The sequence below is a fragment of the Epinephelus fuscoguttatus genome, linkage group LG6 (genome assembly GCF_011397635.1).
Source record: "Epinephelus fuscoguttatus linkage group LG6, E.fuscoguttatus.final_Chr_v1".
Lineage (NCBI taxonomy): Eukaryota > Metazoa > Chordata > Actinopteri > Perciformes > Serranidae > Epinephelus > Epinephelus fuscoguttatus.
Window position 1 is genome coordinate 11467048 of NC_064757.1, and position 23113 is coordinate 11490160.

The following is a 23113-nucleotide window of genomic DNA, read 5'->3' on the forward strand; positions in this document are numbered from 1 at the left end:
TTGTTGTGAGGACACAGAGTGTGCTATTATTTAAGGAGCTGCGCCATTCTCCTTTCAGCCATGCTTGAGCGCCCCTCTCATATCATATCCTCCGTTGCATCAAACACAACCTCCAGTTGGGAATGTATAGCTGTCACGCTGCTATCCACTTACAATGGCACACTGAGAGCTCACTACTCTTAGTTTTTCTCCTTTTGAGGCATCAGATTTTCTTTCATAGTTTCCTGTAGATACCCAGCGGTGTCAACTCCGTTTTAGTAGGAAATGTTTTTGTTTTCCCTTAGCTGCTCCTGCCTGACCTTACCAGAGCAGCAGCCATCACAACAAGGCCTTATGAATAATTAGTCTGGGTCAACTGATACTCTCCGGCTCCACACACCGCTGTCATCTACTCCGCCAGCGCCAGCCAAAAGCCAATGAACTGTGTGCAATTCTGCTCAATTGAATCACTTGAAGTTGATGCAGCTCTTGTTATTCGGAGGTAAACGGCTAGATGTAAGCTGATACGGGGGCTGCCCTCGAGGCCAAGTGCAGAACAGGAGAAGGGCCGTCAAATTAGCAGTGTCACAGGGACCATGTTCAGAGGCTTCTATGGTGGTCTGTCACAGATATGCAATCACCTGGTGCTTTATCTGTATGCTGCTGGCCTGGCATTTCATTCTCCAGGGATTAGAGCGAACACCAGGGTAGGGTTTCCGAGAGCCAAGACGGCCCCAGGTGGACAAACAAAACCAAATGGTTGCATACTGTTTCTTGTCCTGGTTTCATGTTCGGGTCAGAGGAGATGTGATGCAGGTGTCTTGGGATTCAAGTGTGTATCTACATGTAAGAGCTTTACTGTCAGAAACATGATGTTACATGTCTGTTGTCTCTCAGGTTCTTCCTTTTTTCAACTTTTTTTTGGCTAGATGAGTCAAGCCCCTGTCAGTCCTTGACAAAGTGTTCAGTTAAGTTGAGGTCTGGTGACTACATATACATTTGTTTATTGTTTTTTAATTAGATTAGAGAATGAAGTCTCAGTAAACATCAACCTAAGTACATTAAAAACATGGTATGTAAGGAATAATGCACAACAAGCAGGTCATTATAGAGAATCACTCTGCTTGCGGCACATTATGCAGCTATTTACTAATGAAATCAATAATTTGACACAAAATATTGACTTAAAAAGGATTTTATAGATATAAATATGTCTTATTGCTTCCACTAAGCATCTATGATCAGAATTGTCTCTATAGCAACAGTCTCTGAATAATTGCAGCAGTTTACTGTTCAGAAATAACAGACTGTAATGCTGTAATTAACTAATCATAGTCAAGTGTTCAACAAAGCCATATAATAAAATATTATAAAGCATGACATGAAAAACGAGTACAGATTGCAAATTGAGCAAATTAAAAAGACGATTACATAAAATATATATATATATATATATATATATATACTATATATACTATATATATATATACTATGAAAGAAAATAGTTTTTACATCTAGTATTATATATATATATATATATATATATATAATACTAGATGTAAAGAAAAGAAAGAAACTATAATAGGCGATGCAAGAAGACATTTCTTTTAACTGCTGCACGCTTCAGTGAAAAGCCCAGGTTTGTATGTGTTGGCTTTTTTTTCTCTACCTTAAGGTCAGTTTAAACATCCCACATCCACTGGCGGTGAGATGGCAAACACCAAATAAAGCTGTCAAGGGAGGGCTATAGGGCAATAAGCCTATATGAAAAATATTTAAAGGTTCTGTATGTGACATTCAGAGCATTGATCTAGCAATAAACCACTATTTGCTATGTAAAGATATGGTTGAGTAATGGCATCCTAAGCAGAAAATAAAGTCACGTTACCTGTGTTTGTGTGTTGTATTCCGTTGGCAAGATGGTCGGACCATGTATGACTGTTTGTACATGAGTGTATTCCACTTCCTACCTCTTCGCCACCACTTTGCACCACATTCATATGGCAGTTATCCCTGATATAGTGCCCACTCTTCAGTTCCACCAGGTTAACACTGTTGGCTCTGTCAGCACCATTGCCGTGGTTTAGCACCATTTATAGAGTCAGCACCATTACCTGCTAGCCGCTGGCTCAGCCACTTCCATGTTGAGATCTGTTTCTTCAAAGATATCCTCATAAAACTGAACCAGTCTCGAGCAGGACCAGAAAGAATAAAAAAAGTAAGGCTGGTTCTGTTGCACAGTGAGGACAAATTAGATCAGTTGACGAGGATTTAGCTCAGTTTATTTGCATATCTTTTACTCTCATCAAACCATGTAGGGACCTCTTTTGCCTTCTATAGATGCAACTTCATTCATTATGTTTCTCCAATCATTTATCAAGTCATGTGTGTGCCACTGTCAGAAGCTAGAGAAGTAAACTTGTGTTTGATTCTCAGGACTAAGTTTCAGTTTGTGTTGGGTTGTGGCTTAACCCCATATATAGATAACATGCTCTTTTAGCAACTCACACCTCCCCTTGTGGTTTTACGTGTTTGCACAATAGGCTCATAGGTTGTGGTTTTTCTCACATTTTCACAACGACTCACCACCAACGAAACTGCTGTAGCTGCAGAGTTTGAATTCTCACTGCCTCTCCTCCTTCCTGTTCCTGTTCTATGAAAATTGACACTGTCTCAAAAAAATATCAATTATTCACCAGAGAGCTGACATCAAGATAGTGAGACAACTGTTGAAATATATTTTACATGCATGTTGTTGTTGTTTGCACTTTGCTGTCAGGTCTCTGGAAAATATATTTTTGACCAGAAAACAAACACGATTAGCAACAAAAAGCTCCATGCCTCTTTTCATTAGTACCTCAATCTCAGGTCACGAAAGATCCTGGCCTTCCTTTTGGGTTGTTGTCAGTGTAATATCCTTTGGCTCAAAAAAGCATCAAGGTCAGCTGATGTGTGGTGAGGACACAAATACATGACTTCAACTAAAGTGCTAAATTGTGTGCTTAATTCATTTTAACGCTCATATCGGCTCTAATTGGACCTGTTATATCAACAAGAGTATGCAGTCTCCACACTTTCTTGATTGGACATAGATCTGGAAAAAAAAAAGATCTCTGACCGTGATGAATTTTATAGATGGGAACGATGCTCCCCGCTAGCATAAAGGTCCTTTTACAAGCACCATGAACAAAGGAGAATTTATTCTCCTCGGGGGTTTGCAGAGGAGAAAATGGAAAGCTTAAATGAGGGAAAGTGTCATCATATGGCTTTTTTTAATGAGATTGTTAAAGATAGATCTCATTTTAATTTGGGCTAATGCAAGGAACACTATCAGCCATTGACCATGGGTGTCTTATGACTGACTTGACGTACTTCACTCAGCAGTCTTGTGCTTTTACTCTGCAGTTTCAGTTCACAGACCAGGCCAAGTGCAGTGACGGGGTAATTTTAAAAGCTCCTGCTCTCACTGTTTAGTTCATGAACTTAGGTGCCCCACCTCCTTCCTTCCCTTCAGCTCCTGGAAGCACAACTATATTAGTGTCTCCCAGAGAGCGTCAAGCAAGTCTGCTGCTTCTGTTTACAGGCTATTCAATCACTCTAACTACTAGTGGCAGACTGATTTTCTTGGAAACATATTTGCCACAATCCCCCCTGGCTCCTTACATGCAAGGTATTTATCATATGAAAATTTGGAACTATCTGACTCGCCTGTTTTACTAGCCTTGTCGTAGAGCTGGGACTGGTAAAACATTGTAATATATGCACTGCAGTCAACACTGAACATAAAAATATCCCAGAATGCTGTGAGAATTACGCTCTGTCATAGGGAAGTGGTTACTTTCATAACACCATTGCACTGCAGATAACATCTCACAGCTTACAAGTTGTCTTCCGATAAAAATGGCTCATTTGTTCTTATTTGTTTTATTTAGCTCTCAGTGACTCGCACAGAAAACAGTTGTGTACTTTAAGTAACAATCCAGATGAAAAAAACAGTGTCTGCACAGTCAATTTGTTTTTAGCCTATTTAGCATATATTCCACCTCATATCACATATTGTGTGTGTGTGTGTGTGTGTGTGTGTGTGTGTGTGTGTGTGTGTGTGTGTGTTTGCCTGTATGTGTGCACTAGTGACCTCAAACCTGGCTACAGCCCCTGCTAACAGCTGGTTTTCTGCCAGTTTTTCTGCAAGGCCATGCGAAAATTAGCTGAGCTGTGTGGTGGCTTGTAGTTCCCTAATATAGCATTAGGCAGGGTGACCGGACTCACTCAAGATTGATGACTGTTGTTTAGCATGAGGTCCTTGTTCTCAAGGTCATAGGTCATAGGTCACATTCATGAACTGACATACATGGAGCATTTTTTTACACTACATTTTGTTGATTCCCTGTGCTGTGTAGTAGGGAGGTAAGGTAACTTCCGCTAGAGTCAAAACACATTTGTCACACTAAATGCAAGACGGAGAAATTATTAATTAATTACTGTATTGAGTCGCCCCACGACCTGCATGACCCGGGTCAAGTGGGTTCGGCTAAGCTTACTAGGAAATATCATGGATTCAGGTAATATTGCATTAACTGATGAAGCAGATTTACGAGTAAGTAAGTTATGTTGTTGTAAGCTACTGTCATTACCTGCATCTCTCTCTCTCTCTCTCTCTCTCTCTCTCTCTCTCTCTCTCTTTCTCTGTCTCATTGTGTCATGTGGATTACTGTTTATTTGTTATGCTGATCTGTTCTGTACGACATCTATTGCACGTCTGTCCGTCCTGGAAGAGGGATCCCTCCTCAGTTGCTCTTCCTGAGGTTTCTAACGTTTTTTTTCCCAGTTAAAGGGTTTTTTTGGGGGAGTTTTTCCTTATCTGTGCGAGGGTCATAAGGACAGAGGGATGTCGTATGCTGTAAAGCCCTGTGAGGCAAATTGTGATTTGTGATATTGGGCTTTATAAATAAAATTGATTGATTGATTAATTAATAATTTACAGAAACATTGCATGAAATAGTCCACCTTCCAACTTCTCTTAACCTCTCCCTGTCACTCTCTATGTCTCAAACACACACACACACACACACACACACACACACACACACACCTTAGAGAGCACAGTGGCACTCAGTCCTTGGCTCTGTCCTTGTTTTTGGGGGGCCAGAAGTGACCACATTTGAACAAGAGGGTAGAGCTATGGAAGAGCTAGCGGTGACTGACTCATAGACTGTAGCAACAACTGTACCGGCCTGTCACCCAAGCGGTCCTGCTCTTAAATATTCATAACATTGGGCATTAATAAAATGTAAACAGTGAGTTATATACAGTTGAAATTAGCTGTAGAGACTAAATCCATTTTTACATACCAGGCTATAAACTATTTACTTCTGTTGTTAAGTTGGGCATTTTCACATGGGCATCTACAGGGATTTACTCTGATTTGGAGCCAGCCTCAAGTGGCCATTTGATGAATTGCAGTTTTTGGCACTTCCGCATTGGCTTCTTTTTTCAGCCTCAGAGGTTGCCACTTGGTCTTTCACCGTTGTTTTATAATAGCAAGCATGTCAGTCACTGAACTCTAACAAAAGGTCAGCCTGTGAGACCTTCCCAGCATGCCTCTAATAAACAACATGCAGGGGGATTGAGTGTCAATATGTCTTTAATCATGTCTGCTCTGTCTTCATCTCTTTCAGGCTTTGCTCTTTTCTCTTTGTCTACCTCCCTCAGACCCATCTATTTACCCAGCATCCCCCTCTGTAATGAGAAGCGTTCGTTCATCAGCCGTGTTTAAACTGCAGACAGGATTAACTTGGCTAAAGACTTTGGTGCAAATGCACAGTCACCCTGTGCTCTGTTTGCTGTTTCTAGGCCGCAGATCGACAAGCAGCTCTGTTAGGCTTCCCCTCTCTTGCTTGTTCTCTGTCCCTCCAGGCTCCCTCGGCCTCCTCCTCCTTCTCCTCCTCCTCCTCCCTCGTCCTCATTTCGCCTGAATTAATTGAGTTCTCATTTTTGTGAGAAAGCTCACAGGAGGGCCGTGTGAGGAGAGAGAGAAGAGTGATAGAAAGAATGAGAGAGACAGAGTGAGATCAGTGGCAGAAGCCTAGGGGGCATAGCTCTCCCAGAGGTAGGCAGTCACCAGTTTCCTGGGGGACGGTGGGGCCCTGCTGCAGTGACTTATATCTTTATCCTCTCAACAGTCAACCCTCAGCACTTCAGGGAGGACCCATAGGGTGGTGGTCAGGGTCAGGCAGATGTGCTTCTTCACCCCCCATCCCAAGGGAGGCTGGCACCTAATTTCAGCTCTTTGTGTCTGTAAAGCTAAGAAGTGGAAATACTGAAAATGTGTCTGATAACATAATATAAGTACTGGTGCTTTACTTCAAAAAAGACAAGACAGACAAATTAACATATGGCGCTGTTTCTTCTAGTTTCTATGAGACAAGCCTGCAAGCTCAGCAGCAACTAAGAAAGACAACACATAACCCAACCAAACAGATTTTACTTAAGTGAAAGTAAAGTTTGGAAAGCACCGTGCTTGGCTAACACAGCTCTCATTGTGCGGGGTTGGGTGTCACATGTGACACATCCACAAAAAAGTGCTAACCAAAGCGCTTAATACGTGACACGAGGACAAGGTGGTGTTATTGCTATGGAAACAAACGACCCACGGGCAGAGTGTGATATTGTATTTTGCCTTAGCTGAACTCATCACAAGTACTAGATATGGAAATGGCAGACATGGTGTGCACCCACAGACGCTCCCTTGGCCTGAACCCTTTCAATTATGAACCATTACAACTTCTCCCCTTGCAATATTCATGCATGGGCAGATCACTCCTTCAGATGTCTTAGGTTGCTGTAAGTTGAGATAAACACTTGCCGAGTTGTAACAGCCAATCACCCGCCTCTATTCCTCAATGTCACTGCCTTAGCACTCAATAATTCAAAGCTTGGCGGTAATGAGCTCCCCGTAGGCCCTGTCCCCAAGGAGCCTCCCCACTGTGCCTCCACTGTAATGTAGTTATATCTCATGTCAGCTTTCAAATCAATTACATTTCTATCTGATGGCTATGTAATTGCGCCTGATTGAGTTTTTGGCACGCCAGCCAAGTGTGTGGTTCCCAAACTCAAGCCAGTCAAAACAGGAAGCTTCATGAAATGAAACTGTATTTCATCCTGATTGAGGCCGCTTGCATGATAAGCACAACTGTAATTATGATAATAATAACAATAGCAATCTGTGTTTTCTCAGCTTTGTTGTTTTTTCCCCCCCTGGTTTTCCAGATGAAATTTCGCCCCAAGGACTACGAACAGCATTTGCTTTATTCAAGATGCAAAGGCTGATTTGATTGTTTGTAGCATGTGCAATTTAGTAGATTGAATGTAAACCATAATGTTTTTTTTTTCTATAAATTGAAGTGTCTGGAATTTCAGTTAGTTTTAATGCGGCAGGCTTTTTTTTCTGCAGGACTACACTTTGTGACTAGTGATCTTTATGTGTTGTGCTTAGATTTTGATGCTCGACATATAGTGTGCCGCTGTTGACAGAAGTCATACTGTCTTTTGGCATGGTGCCTAGAAGTTACAAGCTAATCTCTTACCTGCTGCAACTAGCTGACAGCTGAGGTCAGAGCAATATTGTTGTATGTGTCAGATCTTTCAGAGCAGAATTTTATCCACACAAGATTGGATGGATTGGTATATGGTTAGATAGGTGGACAGCACATGGATGGATAGATAAATGGATGGACATATGGATGGATGAATGGCCATATGGACCGATGTATGGATGAAAGGATGGATGGACGACCGCACAAGTGGCTGGACGGACAAATGGAAATACGGGTGGATAGATGGATCAACAGAATGCATGCCTGGATGGACAGAGGGAATACTCTAATGGAGTGCTATTGAGATAGATGAGAGGGAAGATGCTGTGGTTAGGTGCATCAGCAACTAAATAGTGATGAATTGTGGCTGCTGTCAGCAGCACTAAGTATAACAGACATAGTAAAGCAGCCTGGCTCATCCATAATCAGCAGACACAGATTGTCTTCATGCCAGAAGAGAACTTCTTTGGAAATAAAGCACTGAGAGCATCTACCAATCTGTCTTTCTATCCTCACTTCATCATCCCTTTTCTTTTTATATCCCCCTACTCTTGGTGTTCTTGCCCTTTAAATCTCTTCACTTGTACTATTCTCTCCTCATTTCTCTTCTTAAGGTCTTGCGTCATTCTGTCTGTCTGTATGTCCCCCTCTCCCTTTCTCTCCGACACTGTCTTTTGTGTTAACAGCCTTCTTTTTTTTGCAGTGGGAGAGCCACTGGGTGCACATCTACAATCTTGCCTTTCATTTCATGGCTTCTGGAAATGGATGTTTTACTGCCTTCATTAAGGCATGCAGCAGTCAGCACCGTGTTTTCCCTCTGAAGTTTAGCTCCATGAACCTCGCCATTAGAGGACATTATGGCCCCAGATTTCAGGGCACAGTGGAACACTGTATAATTTGATTAGTGTTATTAATCAAGTGGAATACCGCTCCTTTCAACCCCATCTCCCTCCCCTCCTCCTCCTTTTTGCCATTTCAATCCTGCTTTCAAACCCTTCAGACGTTTCCTCTTCCTCCTCCCCTCATCCATGCACCTCTCCATCACATGCACCGCAACACACATGCAGTGAAAGTGACAAAAGGCCTTACGCCTTCCCTTTTAAAAACAATGATTTACCACTTGTTCCCCCCACCCCCCCCACCCCTCTCCAACCCATGCCCCCCTTCTCTTAGCCCAGGACATAAATCAATTGAGATGAAAGTTCCATAATTGTGCTTGCTGGGAGGGATTTGAGCAAAATTGCGCTATGAATTTTTTAAAGGGAATTTTTACTAGCTGTTCAGCGAGACTTGGGAGGCGAAGGAAGGTGAGGCCACGAGGATTTATGGGCCTGGATTCTTCATTACTGAAGTAATTTTCCTGCAAATGATAGTGCAGCACCCTGGAGGGGGGAGCACTGCCCGCCTGGGAGAGTACAAACCTGCTTAATCTCTCGTGGAGAGAGAGCAGCTCAGTGCACTAATATCATCTGTAAGGGACTGAGGCTCCATTTGTTCACATCTAAACTGCAGCTAGTGTATTTGTGATTCATAGTAATTGATTGCTCAGATTCGTTCCAGGAGTGGCTATACAAGTTGATTTCATTACGAGGGATAGTTTTGTTAGAACTGCTAGGAAACATGCTCTGGGGTCGTTTTATACACTGTTTTTATAAAATATGTACATTTTGTCAAACATTGTATGTGTTCAGTATGACTTGTTTAATTGCAAAGCTTAATAGTACGCTATGGTCTCAGTATTGTGCGATATCAGTCAGCTATGTGGAAACACTGGTATGACTGTCTCTTTTTTAAATTATATTTGTGTTTGTGTGTCTTTTTAAATGGACCTTGAGTCTATCAATAAAGTTATCTATCTTTCTGCTATAGTAGCTGTACTGTGCACTGCAGTAGCTGACGGATTTACTAGGGTAAGACTTTACATTATAAAGTAAAGATGGAGGTGAGGAAGATCGAGGAATGTAAGAGGAGACCAGGTCGGTTTAAATGATACCTAATGCTTTTTCCTTTCTCTTTCTCTCTGTGGTTGACACCCTGTCATCTCTTTGTAGTGTGTATGTCCATCCTCATGCTGATTTAGATCAGCTTTACCAAGCTGTCATACTGTTTCTTCAGCAAGGGTCTTCACCTTTCTCTCCACCTTTGGTCTTTCCTCCCTCCTCATTTTTAACCTTCCTCAGTCCAATATGGCTGACGTTCTGTCTCCATCTCTTTAGGTGCAGCCAGCAGCAGTGGCCCTCCTCAAGGTTAGTGCGTCCACGATGCCAGGTCTCATTCTTTATCCTGCCTGCCGTCCACTCAATTTTACAGCTCAGTAGCTTGAGAAGCAGAAGGGGTAAATCTGCTCCAAGAAGGAGACGGAGAGAGAGAGGGGAGGAGGAAGGGGGAAACAAAATTATTGTGCACCCTGTCGCAGATTGAAGTGGATCTCATTCCAGGCACACTAACAACTCAAGACAATTAGTCACTTCTCACTAGGCCAGACCTGAGACTCACTTGAGGGCCAAAAAGAGGCAAGGAGTAGAGGAGCCACTAGCATGGCTAAGCACTGCAGTTACAGGAGCGACTCAATGAAGGGAGAGGCAACTTAGGGATGAAATGGCTCTGAATTCTGCTGGAATGGCTCCTTGGGGTTTTTCGTGCAACACTGAGATAGAAATAGGAGTATGGGACAGGGCATTAAAGCTCTGATAAGTCATAAAGAACTGCACAAAATATTTAAAAATATCTCTGAATATGAATGATCATTCTTTTTATGGGTATGCGTTAGATAAATGTCGCTAGATTCCAGTAATGTGTCATATAATGTTTGTTTTATTTTACATTCTTCAAGATAAACGAAGACAGCAATGTCAATTTGGTTCCAGTTCAGTCTAGGGTAGTTTGCAGACAAAGATGAGGCCTGGAGCTTCAGCCACCACATGCTCCCGAACAAAAGTGAAGCATGACTAAGGTGGGTGGTGCGTGGAAGATCAGGGAGTGGAAAGAGAGAAAAGTTTGTCCTGGGCCCTCTGCGGAGACGCAGCGTGACCAATTGAGGTGAAGGGGATGAATGAGGCCATTCACTGGGTCTAATGAAAGAGTTCCTGCTGGGCTCTGAATGAGGGTGGGCCCATCTGCACCACATAGGCGTGCACAAACCAGTGACCTCGAAAATTACCCAGGAAGCACTTTGGGACAGTCACCCCAGCAACAGGCTGGGGTTCGCATAGTAACCAGGCGCTTCAATCAGTGCCTGGCAGCTTCTTAAACAGAGCAAAGTTTTTCTCCGTATTGAAAGAACTCCGTGTGAAATCAACTTCGAGGGACAACCCCCCTGGTTTTTTTTTTTTTTGGTTTTTTTTTAAGGGGGGAGCTGCCAATGATTGTCCCATGTGAAAATGTCCAGAAGCTCTCACCATCTTTGAGAGGTGCGGGATGCTGCCCTCAGGACTTTTCCTCTCAAGACACAAAGACCTGTTTGTCTTAGCTACATATGTACATGCACTGCCTGCAGTATATGCCGTGCTGTATGTAGGTTAATTAGGTTCAGGGCATGTTTAGTGACAGGTTTAGGAGGCTGTGAAATAGATCCAATTACAAAGATTCCAGATAAGAAGTGAGATCCTTTCAACAACCCTGGGGACTGGACATTAAGTTTACAAGCATCTTCAAGGATCTGGTTCATTGGATTTTATCTGTGTTATTTGGTTTAATATATTCAGTCTTGATGAGCCAGAGGCATGCAGGTCATTGAAGTTCCATTCCTGTCTCCGTTTCCCTCACGGAACTTTTGACAGCGTGAAATGACAATCCGCCCCTGCACGCATCCCCCACGTCAAAAAGTAATGAGATTGTGCTGCTGGAAATATCACTACAAAGCATCAGGCCTGCACTCGGGTCTGACTGCACCTTCAAACAGTGCTGCCTGCCAGCTCGCCTGCCTCGCCTGCCTGCTGAAAAAGAAACGAACAAAAACAATCAGAATCAGAGACAGAGAAACGGCAAGGGAAGCTCCCCACGCTGAGACAAACGAACACGCCAGGGCCTTTCATCCTGAGAGTGATTAGCCATCCGAAACGTTTTAAAACCCAGCTTTGAGTGTGTTCCTCAAACGAAAGAGTTCCATTGAGGAGTGGTGGTGAGATGTTTCTCGCTGGGAAGCGCCAGTGATCTAGTCTCTAATTGTGGCGTCGCTGACAAGGCTGGTGTGGCTGGGAGCTTTTTAAGCGGGGCTTTTTGCTACGCTCTTGTTCCCTTCCTGTCAGATCCACCACCAAAGGCACCAGGGAACAAAAAGGCCCCTCAGATTCTGTTCTTACATCCATCTGTCTATTGCTTTGTGCATAAATACAGGCCTAATTTAACACACTAATAGGCCCTGATGCTAGCCTAATGTGACCACAACTACAATAGGTGCTGTAGACGCAGTGTTTGGTTGCAGATATGTGATATTACCCAGCGTAGTTTTCAGTCTGTATAATTGCTGTTTTTATCTTTCACGTGTTTTTTCATATTTCATTGATCGAAGTCTCTTAGCTTCAGAGAAGATGCAAAGATTCTGACACATTGGCAATTGCGTTACCCTTCTTCTGCAGTATAGCAGGAACAAAGTCACGTTCAAGGTCTTTGAACGGTGTTCAGTAGAGCTGGTAGGAGCTTTCAGAATTTGGCTCAGAAAACCTCTCGGATGCTCCACTGTTCAGAAGCCAGGTCTGTCGAAGGTTTGAGGAATTCGAAGAGAGGAAGTTTGAAGAATAAAAATAATCAGTGACAGTGGGTGTGAAAAAAAGGGAGGAGGGGGTGGAGGGGTAGAGAAGAGAGGAAAGGAGTGAAACCCTAGCTCATAAAAATCAGTATTATAACAACATTAATTGATGCTGCTGAGTGCCATATGTGACGCCATATGGAAAAGCTGCCCCAGAGGCCTGCTATAATAGACAGCCCACAGCGGTGCACACAACTTGGCACATTTACAAACAAGGGACGTCCCATTAATATCAGCCACGCAGACCGAGCAGGAGACAGTGGGAGAGGGAGTGAGAGGGTGTTGGAGGGAGGGGCCGAGAAAATAAAGAGAGGCAAGTGAGTTTTTTTTGCCATCTTTTGTCCTCATGTTTTTACTCCTCATCCACTTGCCTCGTGCTATCATTCCTCCCAAATTAAGAGATTTCCTCTACGTGCATATCAGTGTGCATAAGAAATCTCTCCTCCTCTACTCCCACGGTTCCTTAATTACAGTAATAAATGGCCCCTCCCTTCTGGTGTGATCAGACCGCCCTCTGTCCGCCCAACTGTCACTCCCACCACAGATGCCCAGTAGTCCTTTCATCACACACACACACAGACACACACTTCAGCAGGTGAGGTGATTCATGGCACCTTGACAAAGGCGGCGTGAACGAGCTCTGTTTAACCTCTTCTATGCCTAATCACAGGGCAGCTGTTATTTACTGCTGCTGTCCGCAGTTTCCACCGCTCGGTTGCTCACAGTGATGTCCCTCTCTCATATTGCATCATGTCTACTGACACAGGCTGTGCTGATGTGGACATTCTGCTAGAAATGAGTCAATGAAATGTCAGTTTGTCGTGTTAGATATTACACTAGTTATATATTAATTTAGAATCAAATTAACAAAGTAAATACTTGTTATCTTGTAATTAGTTTTGAGATCACGACTCTTAAAATGCAATGGGCACAATGTTTGGTAGACAATTCTTCAAATGTATTAATTGTCAAGTACCTGCAACTAGTGATTATTTTCATTACTGAGTAAACTGTTGATTATTGTTGCTGCAAATCATTTAATCATTGAGGCTGTAGATTGTCAGAATAATGTCCATCACAATTTCTTAAACCCCTGAAACATCAAATTGCATTTTTTGGACAACCATCAGTCTAAAACCAAAAGATATTCGATTAACAAAGATATATAAGAGAAAGAAAAGCTATGTGACATTTATGCATTCAGATATCTAAAAATGACCGAACCTTTATATATATATATATTTTTTTTGTTGAGTTGTGTACTTATATTCCCCCAGATGTTTCCAACAATGTTCAAACTCAGAAATCTATAACTTTATTTTATAAACTGGAAAAAACACGGGATGATACAATATCACAGATTTTACTCAAAAACAGTAATATTGCAGTTTATCTGCTACACAGCAATTTTTTTTCATTGTTGCACGCCATTTTGCCACCCAGTCTTCCAGTGAAGATCTGATTTATTGATATGTAATTTCAATTTTGATCCAGTTTACTACAATGTGTTACTGTGCCAAGAGGCTCATGCCAGCCACCAAGGTAATGTGTACGGTAACATTTTAATGTTACTACAACCTACTGTGTTATTGTGTGACTTCTGAGTTTTAAAGCATCAGTTTGAATTCAACAAAGTCATAAAATAACTCCAACAAACAAACAAAGCCAGGCAGCGGTAGACCAGCAACTTCTTTGTCCTGCGACAATTGAGTCTGGCCTCTTCCCTCTTTGAAGAGGGAATGGATAAAGGCGTCAGTTCCCTGTCGGAAATCTCTGTCTGACACCAAGGTAAAGCTGTAATAAAATACTAATAAATAAAATGTAGCGTACGCTTAAACTGATATTGTTGTTTTTAGGTGGGCTTATTTTCAGGTGGCTAAAGTACATTTTGCTGCTGCCCCAGTGAAGCTGTTATATTGCGCTCTCTTTAAAACAACCTTTTGACATAAACAGTGATTTCACCCCGCAGAACATGGAAGCTGCTGGTCTACTGCTGCCTTGCTTCGTCAGTTTATTTGTGCTATTACGTAACTTCTGTTGACTACGAATAAAGCTCTGGGTATTTGCTGCAGTAGGTGTAGCCTTCAGTGTATGATTAGTCGACTCATCTAATACTAATGGTAAGTTAGGAAGTTAACTTGCGTCTTTTTCATTACAATGAAATGACTGAAAGTAACGTGAAGAAAACGTGTTTCTATATGGTTGTTAAACAACACAGACAACAACTCCCATGATCCCATGCGACTTCACAATGTCATCAACATCTTTTGTTATTGTTTTGATTGAGAGACCCCCTAGCGACAGAAAGTACATACTGTGCAGACGTTTAGTTTTTGTTTCTCACGTGATGTAATGGTATCATTAACCCTGTGTGCGTCTGATGTCACAGACCTGTGTCGGCCCTTACAGCCCCACACAGACTGGCTATACATGCATCCATTTCGTGCGCAGCTCTTCAACTCTTCTGACGTGCCCAGAGCAGGGAGGGAGAAAGAGAGATCCTTATGAAACAAAGTTGTCAGCCATTCTGTTGAGTTTCATAGAATGTGAGCCGAAACAAGAATAGCGTACAGCTGTTTCCTCCCTGACACAGAGGGAGGCAGATGAAGAGCAAAAGAGAGAAAAGAGAGAAAGAGGGAGGGAGAGCGAGAGAGAGAGAGCTCTCTTCGCTCTGTGATGTGCACTGATGTAGCTGCAGCTCTAGGTCAAACGCTGCCAGTGTTTTGTGTTCATCTTCGTCTCGTCTCCCCAGTGCTCCTCTAAATTATTCACAGCCTGAAGATGTGCAATGTGGCTGCCTCCCCCTTCCTCTCTCCTCCTTCCCTCTACATTGCTCTCTGTCTCTCTTTCTCTGTTTCCCATCCCTTCCTCTGTCTCTCATGTGACGGCTTGTGTCAGAGGCAATGAACAGAAGTTTCTCCTTGCAAGCTGGTTAATCCCCCCCCACCCCCCACCCCATCCCACATCCACTCATCTACCATCAACCACCCACCTTTCATCACTGACTCCATCTCTCACACTCCTCCTTTCATCCCTGCTTGTCCCTCGCTCGCCTCTCCTGGCTGCCAGACTAGAGCCAGCCGCTTCTTTTTTAAGGGGGAGGCTGCCAGCTGTTAGCATCGACTCCTCAGTAGCTCCCACTCTCCTCTTGCATCGCTCTACCTCCCTCACTCTGTCTCTCACTTCATAGGATCTGCGATGTAGGGGTCGGGCTGACAGGGTGTTTTTACCCTCTGTTTCTGTTTTTTCTCTCGTCTCAGCTCTTTAATGACTTTGTGCTCATTTTATCTAGCCGAGTTGAGAGATAAACCCCAAGTGCACACAAATCCTCAGGCCAGTCGATGGCAATGATTAAAGACGTGCCAGTCAGACATCTCACCTTTAACAGACTGCCAGTCCTGTAGAGATGGAGGGAGCTGCTAGAAACCAAGGACATGGCAGGGATAGGGATAGTCAATATGGTGATGTATACCATAAGGCATACAGTGTTTGTCAGCCATCAGAGATTTTGTCATTCTTTATATACTGAGGGATCTATCCTTTGTTTCTTGATGTATCAGACTATTGCAGGCAATGTTGCAAATCAGCGAGTAGGCAGAAGTGCCTTGATTTGTCAGGCATTTCATTTGCTGGATTTTCCTTCCTGGTTGTGTTATCCGTAAGTTGTTTCACATCTAAGTTTCCAAGATATTTTCAATATTACACTATAGGGATTGGCAGTATGACAGTATTTACCATGAAAAGGTAGAAATGTGTCCACTGGTAGAGATTTGGCAACACTGTTTCTACCATGGGAGCTATGTGGACAGACAATGGAAGCAAATCAGGGCTGGACTCTCATGTGATCTTGTGATTCTTGCATGATATTGTGATTCTCACTCAAATCCAACTGCCTCTCAAGTTAACACGATGTAGGCAGACATGGAGGAGGATACTAAAGTTGTAAATACAGAAATCTGTAACCCTTGAACTCATCATTCTTTGTTTTAATTCAAGTCTTGTCTCATGGTATGATTATTTTAAACAATTTCTGAATTGAATTTTGTCCACCCCTATCAAATTTTGTAGTGATACTGTGACAAAAAAACCCTAAATTTACAGTTGCGGAAAGAGATTAAGGTTTTATCCATATCTCCCAGTACCTCTGTGTGTGAACACATGGGCTTACAAACCGCCTGCTTTTGTAACAGATTATTATTGTCATGTTAACTAGGAAGATGCAAGTATTAAATCCTGTTTGGACAGCAGGGGTTGCAGGATGAGGTATGCCCCTCGTGGCCACCTGAGGAGTGAGCAGAGCGGAAAGAGCAGTTGAATCCAGTTCCAGCCATTGCCACAGGACACTCATTTGTAATTCTGTACCCTGCCTACAATAACGTTTGATCATTGCAGAGGGGGGACAGGAGGTACAAGGCGGGGGAAGGGGGCTGAGGCCTTCTCCCTCTCTCTTCTCTCCCCCCTCCCCAAACCCCCTGCCCGCCCTCTCGCAATTGCTGTCACCCAGTATGAATGCCCCCTCTGGCCTGATGACAAGTCTAGCGTGAAACGCTTGGCTGCCCCCTGAAATTAGCAGTAGAGCCCCCCGGCGGCACATGCTTCTCATGACCAGCACACAGTGGGCCGCCGCCAGATTCTTTTCATTATGGTGGCCTGCCAGCCCCCTGACTCTACCTCCTTCTGCCTCTTCCTCCATCCCTCCCTCCCTCTCCTCCTCCTTCCCCCTGTGCGTCGGCCAGAGCTCAGTAAACAGCATCTGTAGTGCTCATCACATTACTGTCGTAGGGAAGAGAAGGAAGGAGGGAGCCAAGCTCTCTGTGGGTGTTGCTGTTATTTCTGTGTATCTAAGTGTCTTAAAGTGTGCATACAGTATGTGATTTCGTGTGATAGTATGTATATGCGTGCATATGTGTGTGTACATGTTTCTGTGTGTTGGCTTGACAGGATTAGTGAGAGAGAGAGCTAGTAGTAGCAGTACAGAGAGTGAGAAGGAGCGAGAGAGGAGGGGAGTAGCAGTACAGAGCGATGCCTGGAGGCTCAATCTGTTCCTCACTGAGCTACATCAGTGTTAGAGACGGCGGCTCGGGCCGCGGGGAAGCCTCCACTCGCTCCATCAAACTGTCAGGCAGCCAGCGGAGCTGCACAGGGAGACTCTCAGCTGCCCCCGGGGCCAGTTCAAGTCAACATCCCATTTCCTTGCCTCCTCGCCTAATTTCTCCTACGCCCCGACTTAAATTTCCAATGCCCAGTGTCTGCTCAGCAGCACCGGGCCCGGGGCCATGTCAAAACACTGGGAGGTGCTGAGGGTTGTACATGCGTGTATGTGTGTGTGGGTTCGACTCTGAAGGCAAGATAGCGAGCTAGTTAGAGTCACACGGTCAGCAGAGACAAGAAGAAGCCAAAGGGAGCCTTATGAAAGACGAGGTGTGAAAAAAAAACATAAATCAGTCGGTTTTTTTTCTCATTCTCTCTTACCTATGTCCCCATTTTTCTTCTGCGACTATATTCATAACACAGTTGTGTATTGCCTGTCCCTTCAGGTTTCTGGCAGTTTTCTTCTTTTTCTCTGAGCTGAATAAATGCTCCCTGTTCCCTCGTACATCTGCCATTACTGTCTGTTTTTCCCTCGCCAAACTACTCCAAGGATCACACCAGCAGCCCAGTCGGCTCTGTCACTCCCCCGGAGAGTGCTGAAAGCAAAGGTTGAGGGATTTCTTGTTGGAAAGGACAAGGCGGTCCTTTAATTTAGTGAAGAAGGGGGACAGCTCTTCAAGTATACCCCCACCGCCATCACCATCAATCTGTCCGTGCACTCCCTCCCCTCCTTCCTCCTCGACCTCACCACATACTTTGCATGGAAGTGAAACAGAGAGCTGCCAGGTCTCAGTGCTGTTTACATGGACTCTGGGTAATGTTAAAGTCTGCTTAGTTTGGCCCCAGGTCAGGACTATATCTTTCCTCACCCCGGCTTGATTTACATGGCCCCCGCTGACTCTTCCCTTAAGTGTGTCAGCTCTGAACCAGAGGCCTCTGTGTGTCTGGCTAATGCAAAGAGCATTTCCCTGAGCTTGTCTTCTTCAATCCTCCTTCACTCTCATTCTCTCTCTGTCCTCTTTCAATGGGCCTCTGTGAAAGGAGCTTTTGCTGAAGCCGTCTCTCTGTTTGCACAGCCAACTCCGAGGTCCCAAGCTCAAATATGGTTTTTACGTGCGAGCCTGTCTAGGCCTCTTCTGCTGGTCGATATTATTTCTACCCGGCAGAGCTTTTTCTCTCAATCTCATTCCCTCTGGAGCCTACATCTTCACTGAGATCAATACTTTCCTAATCCAGAGCTCCTAGGCTGACCCAGGGTAATCAGCTGACTTCCCATGCTGCCTGCTGGGAAGGTCAAGGGTCAAATGGCTGTATAGATTTGATCCTGTGATCAAATCACTTTGCTAGGTGGTGCTTTCAGATACAGCTAGTGGGGTCAAGAGCAATCACTTGATTTTTTTCTCTCTGTGGTTGTGAGTTAAGTGTGATGGTGCTATGGAAGCCTTGCACACCTTAATATTAATACGGCTCAGCTCAAGTTCCCAGAGCTTTTTTTAGTTTTTGCCCCGTTAAGGTGTACAGTAGCCATGACGGTGTAAGGTTATCTGAATCATCCAAAGATTATTTCTTCTCCTTTCGCTATTACTATGCTGATGTCATTCCAACCCACTTACATGCTTACGCACACACACACACACCACCTCCTCAACTTTGACTCATGGCTTTCTAAATGTATCTCTGAGGTGGTGAGAGTATAAGAGCATGCAATAAAACATCCTGTTGATAAATTATGAAAGCTGAGTTCAAGTAAGGCTTCACCCTTCGCCACGAGGCTGAAGAGACCTTCAGATATCCTGCTGATGTCTCAGGCCTGGCAGGAGGTCCCCCAGCGGACCCCAGGCTCTGCTTCTGCGCCCTATCAGAGTGGCCGCAGTGCCCACGTCCCCACACCTCATCCCAGCACCCGCAGGAGGGAAATTGCGTGAGGAAATTGGTGTTGTTCCACCAGTATCCGACACTGCTTTGGTCCTCGACTATCTAAATGGACCATTACCCCCTCTGTGTGCTCTCACTCTAGGAGATCTGGGTTTGTCAGTACTCTCTCCCTTACAATCAGGAGTATCTCAGTATATGTCCCTGCAGAGATGTCTTCTAAATTGAAGCCATTTCTCTTGTCAGTATGAAGATGTCTAAATGTTTTGCATTGTTGGTTTGTCACCAACAAGGGATCAGGTGCTGCTGTTGTGTTACTGCTCAATCCGAGTCGTTGTGGCCTGTCTTCAGTTTTTACATGCATCACCCTTCTTACTTATTAAGATTTTAGTTTAAGATATTCACTGGTACAACACAGTGTAAATATTTTGAGGAATCAAGATGTAACATCCCAAACTGATCAAGAGTGTTAAAGTTGGTGCTACATTGTTTTGGAGTGCCATGAATGGAGAGCAGTTTGAAACTTGTGAATTGTGTGAAATGAGCGGTTATTCCTACACTTGCATTTCATCCTACACTCTTACATACTGGTGGCAACACTTATTAAAATGACTTTGATAGATCACAGCAAGGCAAGCGTTCGTCACAAATTGTATTATCAAAGCACAAATACTTTTATGCATATGCTCTCTTTTTTGCTTTTATACATTTGATTTATTACTTTACTTATTTTGAGTAGCAACCGACAGTGACAGTTAAATGCCAGCAGCTCACAAAACTCTTGTTTTGCCCTTTTTTTTTTTTCTTTTTTTTTTTTTTTTAGATTTCTTGCAGCAAGTACAGGGTTGCCATCAGTATTCAGGCAGACAGTCATTGACGCTGTGCCAGTATTTGCATCGCCGGGCAAGTTCCTCCTCTGTTCCTCTCTCTATCTCTGAGGCAGAATTCATGGCAGACTGTCCTCCGAGTGTGACAAGTGGAACTGTGTGATTAATTTGGCCAGTCGTTTTAATGTGCTCCGGGATGCGCAACGCTTATTGTCTTCCCCTTGCACGTCTATCGGAATCTGCCAGAGAAAATGTCCAGGAGAATCGAGACATGCATCCCTCCCTCCCTCTCTCTGTTTTTTTTTTTTCCTTCCCTCTTGCTCCTCTTTCTTCAGCCCTGCCTCATTTCAGGGCTGAGCTACAGGGTCGTCATGGGGGCCAGCCCAGGTCGAGGCCTGGCTCCAGCCAGGGCCGCTGGCGGAATAAATCTCCTGTCTCTGAAGTGTTGAAAGCTGTGTAAATGTCAAACGCATCCGTCTGATGTGCTGGCTGAAGGGAGGGAGGGTTGTAGAGGAGGTGGGATGCAGGGAGGGAGGGTTGTGGATGAGCCATCCGCTGAAGCTGGTCCCCTGTTACCCCGCGTAGCTGGCGGTTGCCAGGTGCAGATGTTGCTGCTTGCTCCCTGCCTCTGAAGAGCAAGCCAGTTGGGGTTTTTTCATTTCTTTTTTTTTATTTCTTTTTTGGTTTGTTTGGTTTGTGAACATCTATGAGAGACACAAACCACTGGGGGCTTGGCTCCTGTCAGGCAGCTTAGTGAGCTGCATATCTCTCCGATTTTAACAATGTCCCCTCTGACCACGAGACGTGCTGTTTGGGGAGGTTTCTGTTTGGGGTTGTGGCTTTGCATTTTCACCATTTGCTTTTCTTGTATAGCCTTGCTAAAAATCTTACCCAGTGTAGGTATTCAAAGAAGCATTGATGCTAAATGACGTGGTCCTCTTCTCACGCCTACACTCTCACAAACATGTGCCAATCTTTTACCTTCATGAGTTCATTGTATTTTTTTTCCTTTGACTCAACCAAGTGTAATAGCCCAACATGGCAATCACATACAATACTGACAAAAACCACTCTAACACTACCTCCATCCGTCCATCCCTTCATCTCTATAGCATCCCCCCTGCTTGTTCTTACTGTTGCTTTGTTCCCCCTTTCCACCTGCCTCTCTCTCCCCTGCTGTGCTGTGTCTCTCTCTGTCTCTGTCTGAGCCGTAGCTAGTATTCCTCTTTACGCTCCGCTGCAGTGCATGCTTCTTGTAAAAGGATAAGCACCATGCTGTGCTCTTTTGATATTATTTTTCCTCCTCGCCAGCTCCAGCCTTGTGAGGCCTCATCTCTAGTGTCATGGCTACTGCTGCAACAACAAGGCCGAGCATGCACCCGGGGAATAGACCCAGCCAGTTGTTCATCTCCATCACCTAGGGTTTAAACTCGTCCCCAGTGATAGAGAGGAACTCACAGTCGCTGTGAGATAGAAGGCATCTGTTCTGCTGCATGCTAAGAATACATTTCCTGGGGGTGGGGCAAGTTAGAGATTGGATCAATTTTTCTTTTATTGTAATTCGTAGATGGATCAAGACGGAGAGAAACATTGTTTTGAATGTGAGTCCCTGTTTAGCGGCAGAGTGGGGAACAAATGTGGTGGTGATTACAGGTTGTGATGGGCCCCTAACAAGCAGTATAGAAATGGCTGACAATTAATTTGTCTGGAATCCGTAGTGTGAATGGGGAATTGATTGACAAGAAGCCTAAGCCACTCTCTTCTCTTAATGCCCTGCACTCTGTAATGAAGGTCTTTTGACAAGCAGGAGCCCAGAAATTAGGGTTTGCAAACATTCCCCAAGAGAAAAGAGGACATGTTGCATAGAAATGTGACTAATATTTAACATTATTCATTCCACACATGCCTGTATGCATGCTTGCATGCTGATTAATACATGAGTTTTATTTACTCATTTTATTATCAGTGGTCATTACCCATTATGGGCCATTTTCCTGTATTTTAGAGCAAGTAATCTTAATCCATTTATAAATGCGGAACAAATAAACACATGAACATATTTTTGTATTGCATTTCTCATAGTTATCTAATATGAATAACCACACTTTCAGTCATATTTACACAAAAACTGTAGTCACGCCATTTTTGCATTTACTCAGGGACGTTTTCTGCAATATTGTGAGGTACCCTTCCTTTTTTCCACACTTATTTTCTTTATGCTCACTGACAGTCTCTGGAACTATGAACAACAGTCACCTCACATGTATAAAGCCTCATATTGAACATATAATTTTACTGTTTTTATCTGCTATTGGGTGTATGTTCTTGTCCTGTGTTGTGTAGGAATGCTTCAGTGTGAACAATAGGAGCTCAGGCATTTCTTGACGTTGTTATTGTGCAGATAGAGACGCAAACACAACAATAAACCCTCCTCGGGGGTTGAGCCATAATGTTTTTCACTTAAAGCTTCTGCCAGCAAGGACTCCTGCTGTATCCCTTGTCTTGTCTTGCAGAGTAGGATGAATCACGGGGCATGGAGACCCCTCCTCCCCCCTTCCACTTTCCTCTCCTGAGAGATCTTGGCCACTGAGCCCTTGCACTGATTACTCTCGTTACTTAATTATACATTTGGACCCACCGCGCTCGCAACAAAGGGCCGCTGTGCCTCCATTGACCTAGCTCCCTCCTCATTGTGGCCGGCTCTGAAAGGGAGTCAAACAAAATAAAGAGGGTCCACTTAAATATGTTGCCACAGGGACTTAATTGACAGATTGAAGGCAGTTTTTCAGTGGGGGCCCTCTCCCTCTCTATGTGGCTCTTCGCTTGAGTAGCTCTGCTCCTCATGCATCCTGCTGTGAGGTCCAGTGGGACTGGCCTGCAGCTCGACCACTCCTGTTTCCACAACTTCACTATCTGTTGTCGTGGAGGGAGAGAGTTAGCAGCCAAGAGCATTTAGTGACAAATCAATGTGAGAAACCAAAGCAAGGAGCGTAGGGGTTAGA

The 23113-nt window shown here is 44.0% G+C and overlaps 1 protein-coding gene across 11 annotated transcripts in view; it reads left to right on the forward strand.

The window, feature by feature from the left end:
* The window catches only part of fbrsl1 (fibrosin-like 1), a 400430-nt gene that overhangs the window by 279376 nt on the left and 97941 nt on the right, over positions 1-23113 (forward strand). For 9 of the 11 annotated variants that reach the window (XM_049577999.1, XM_049578000.1, XM_049577994.1 and 6 more), the window contains one exon: positions 9791-9820. The exons of the other annotated variants lie outside the window; for them this stretch is intronic. In XM_049577999.1, coding sequence (XP_049433956.1) covers positions 9791-9820 — 30 coding nt within the window. The remainder of the gene's footprint in view (positions 1-9790; positions 9821-23113) is intronic. 11 annotated transcript variants of the gene reach the window in all.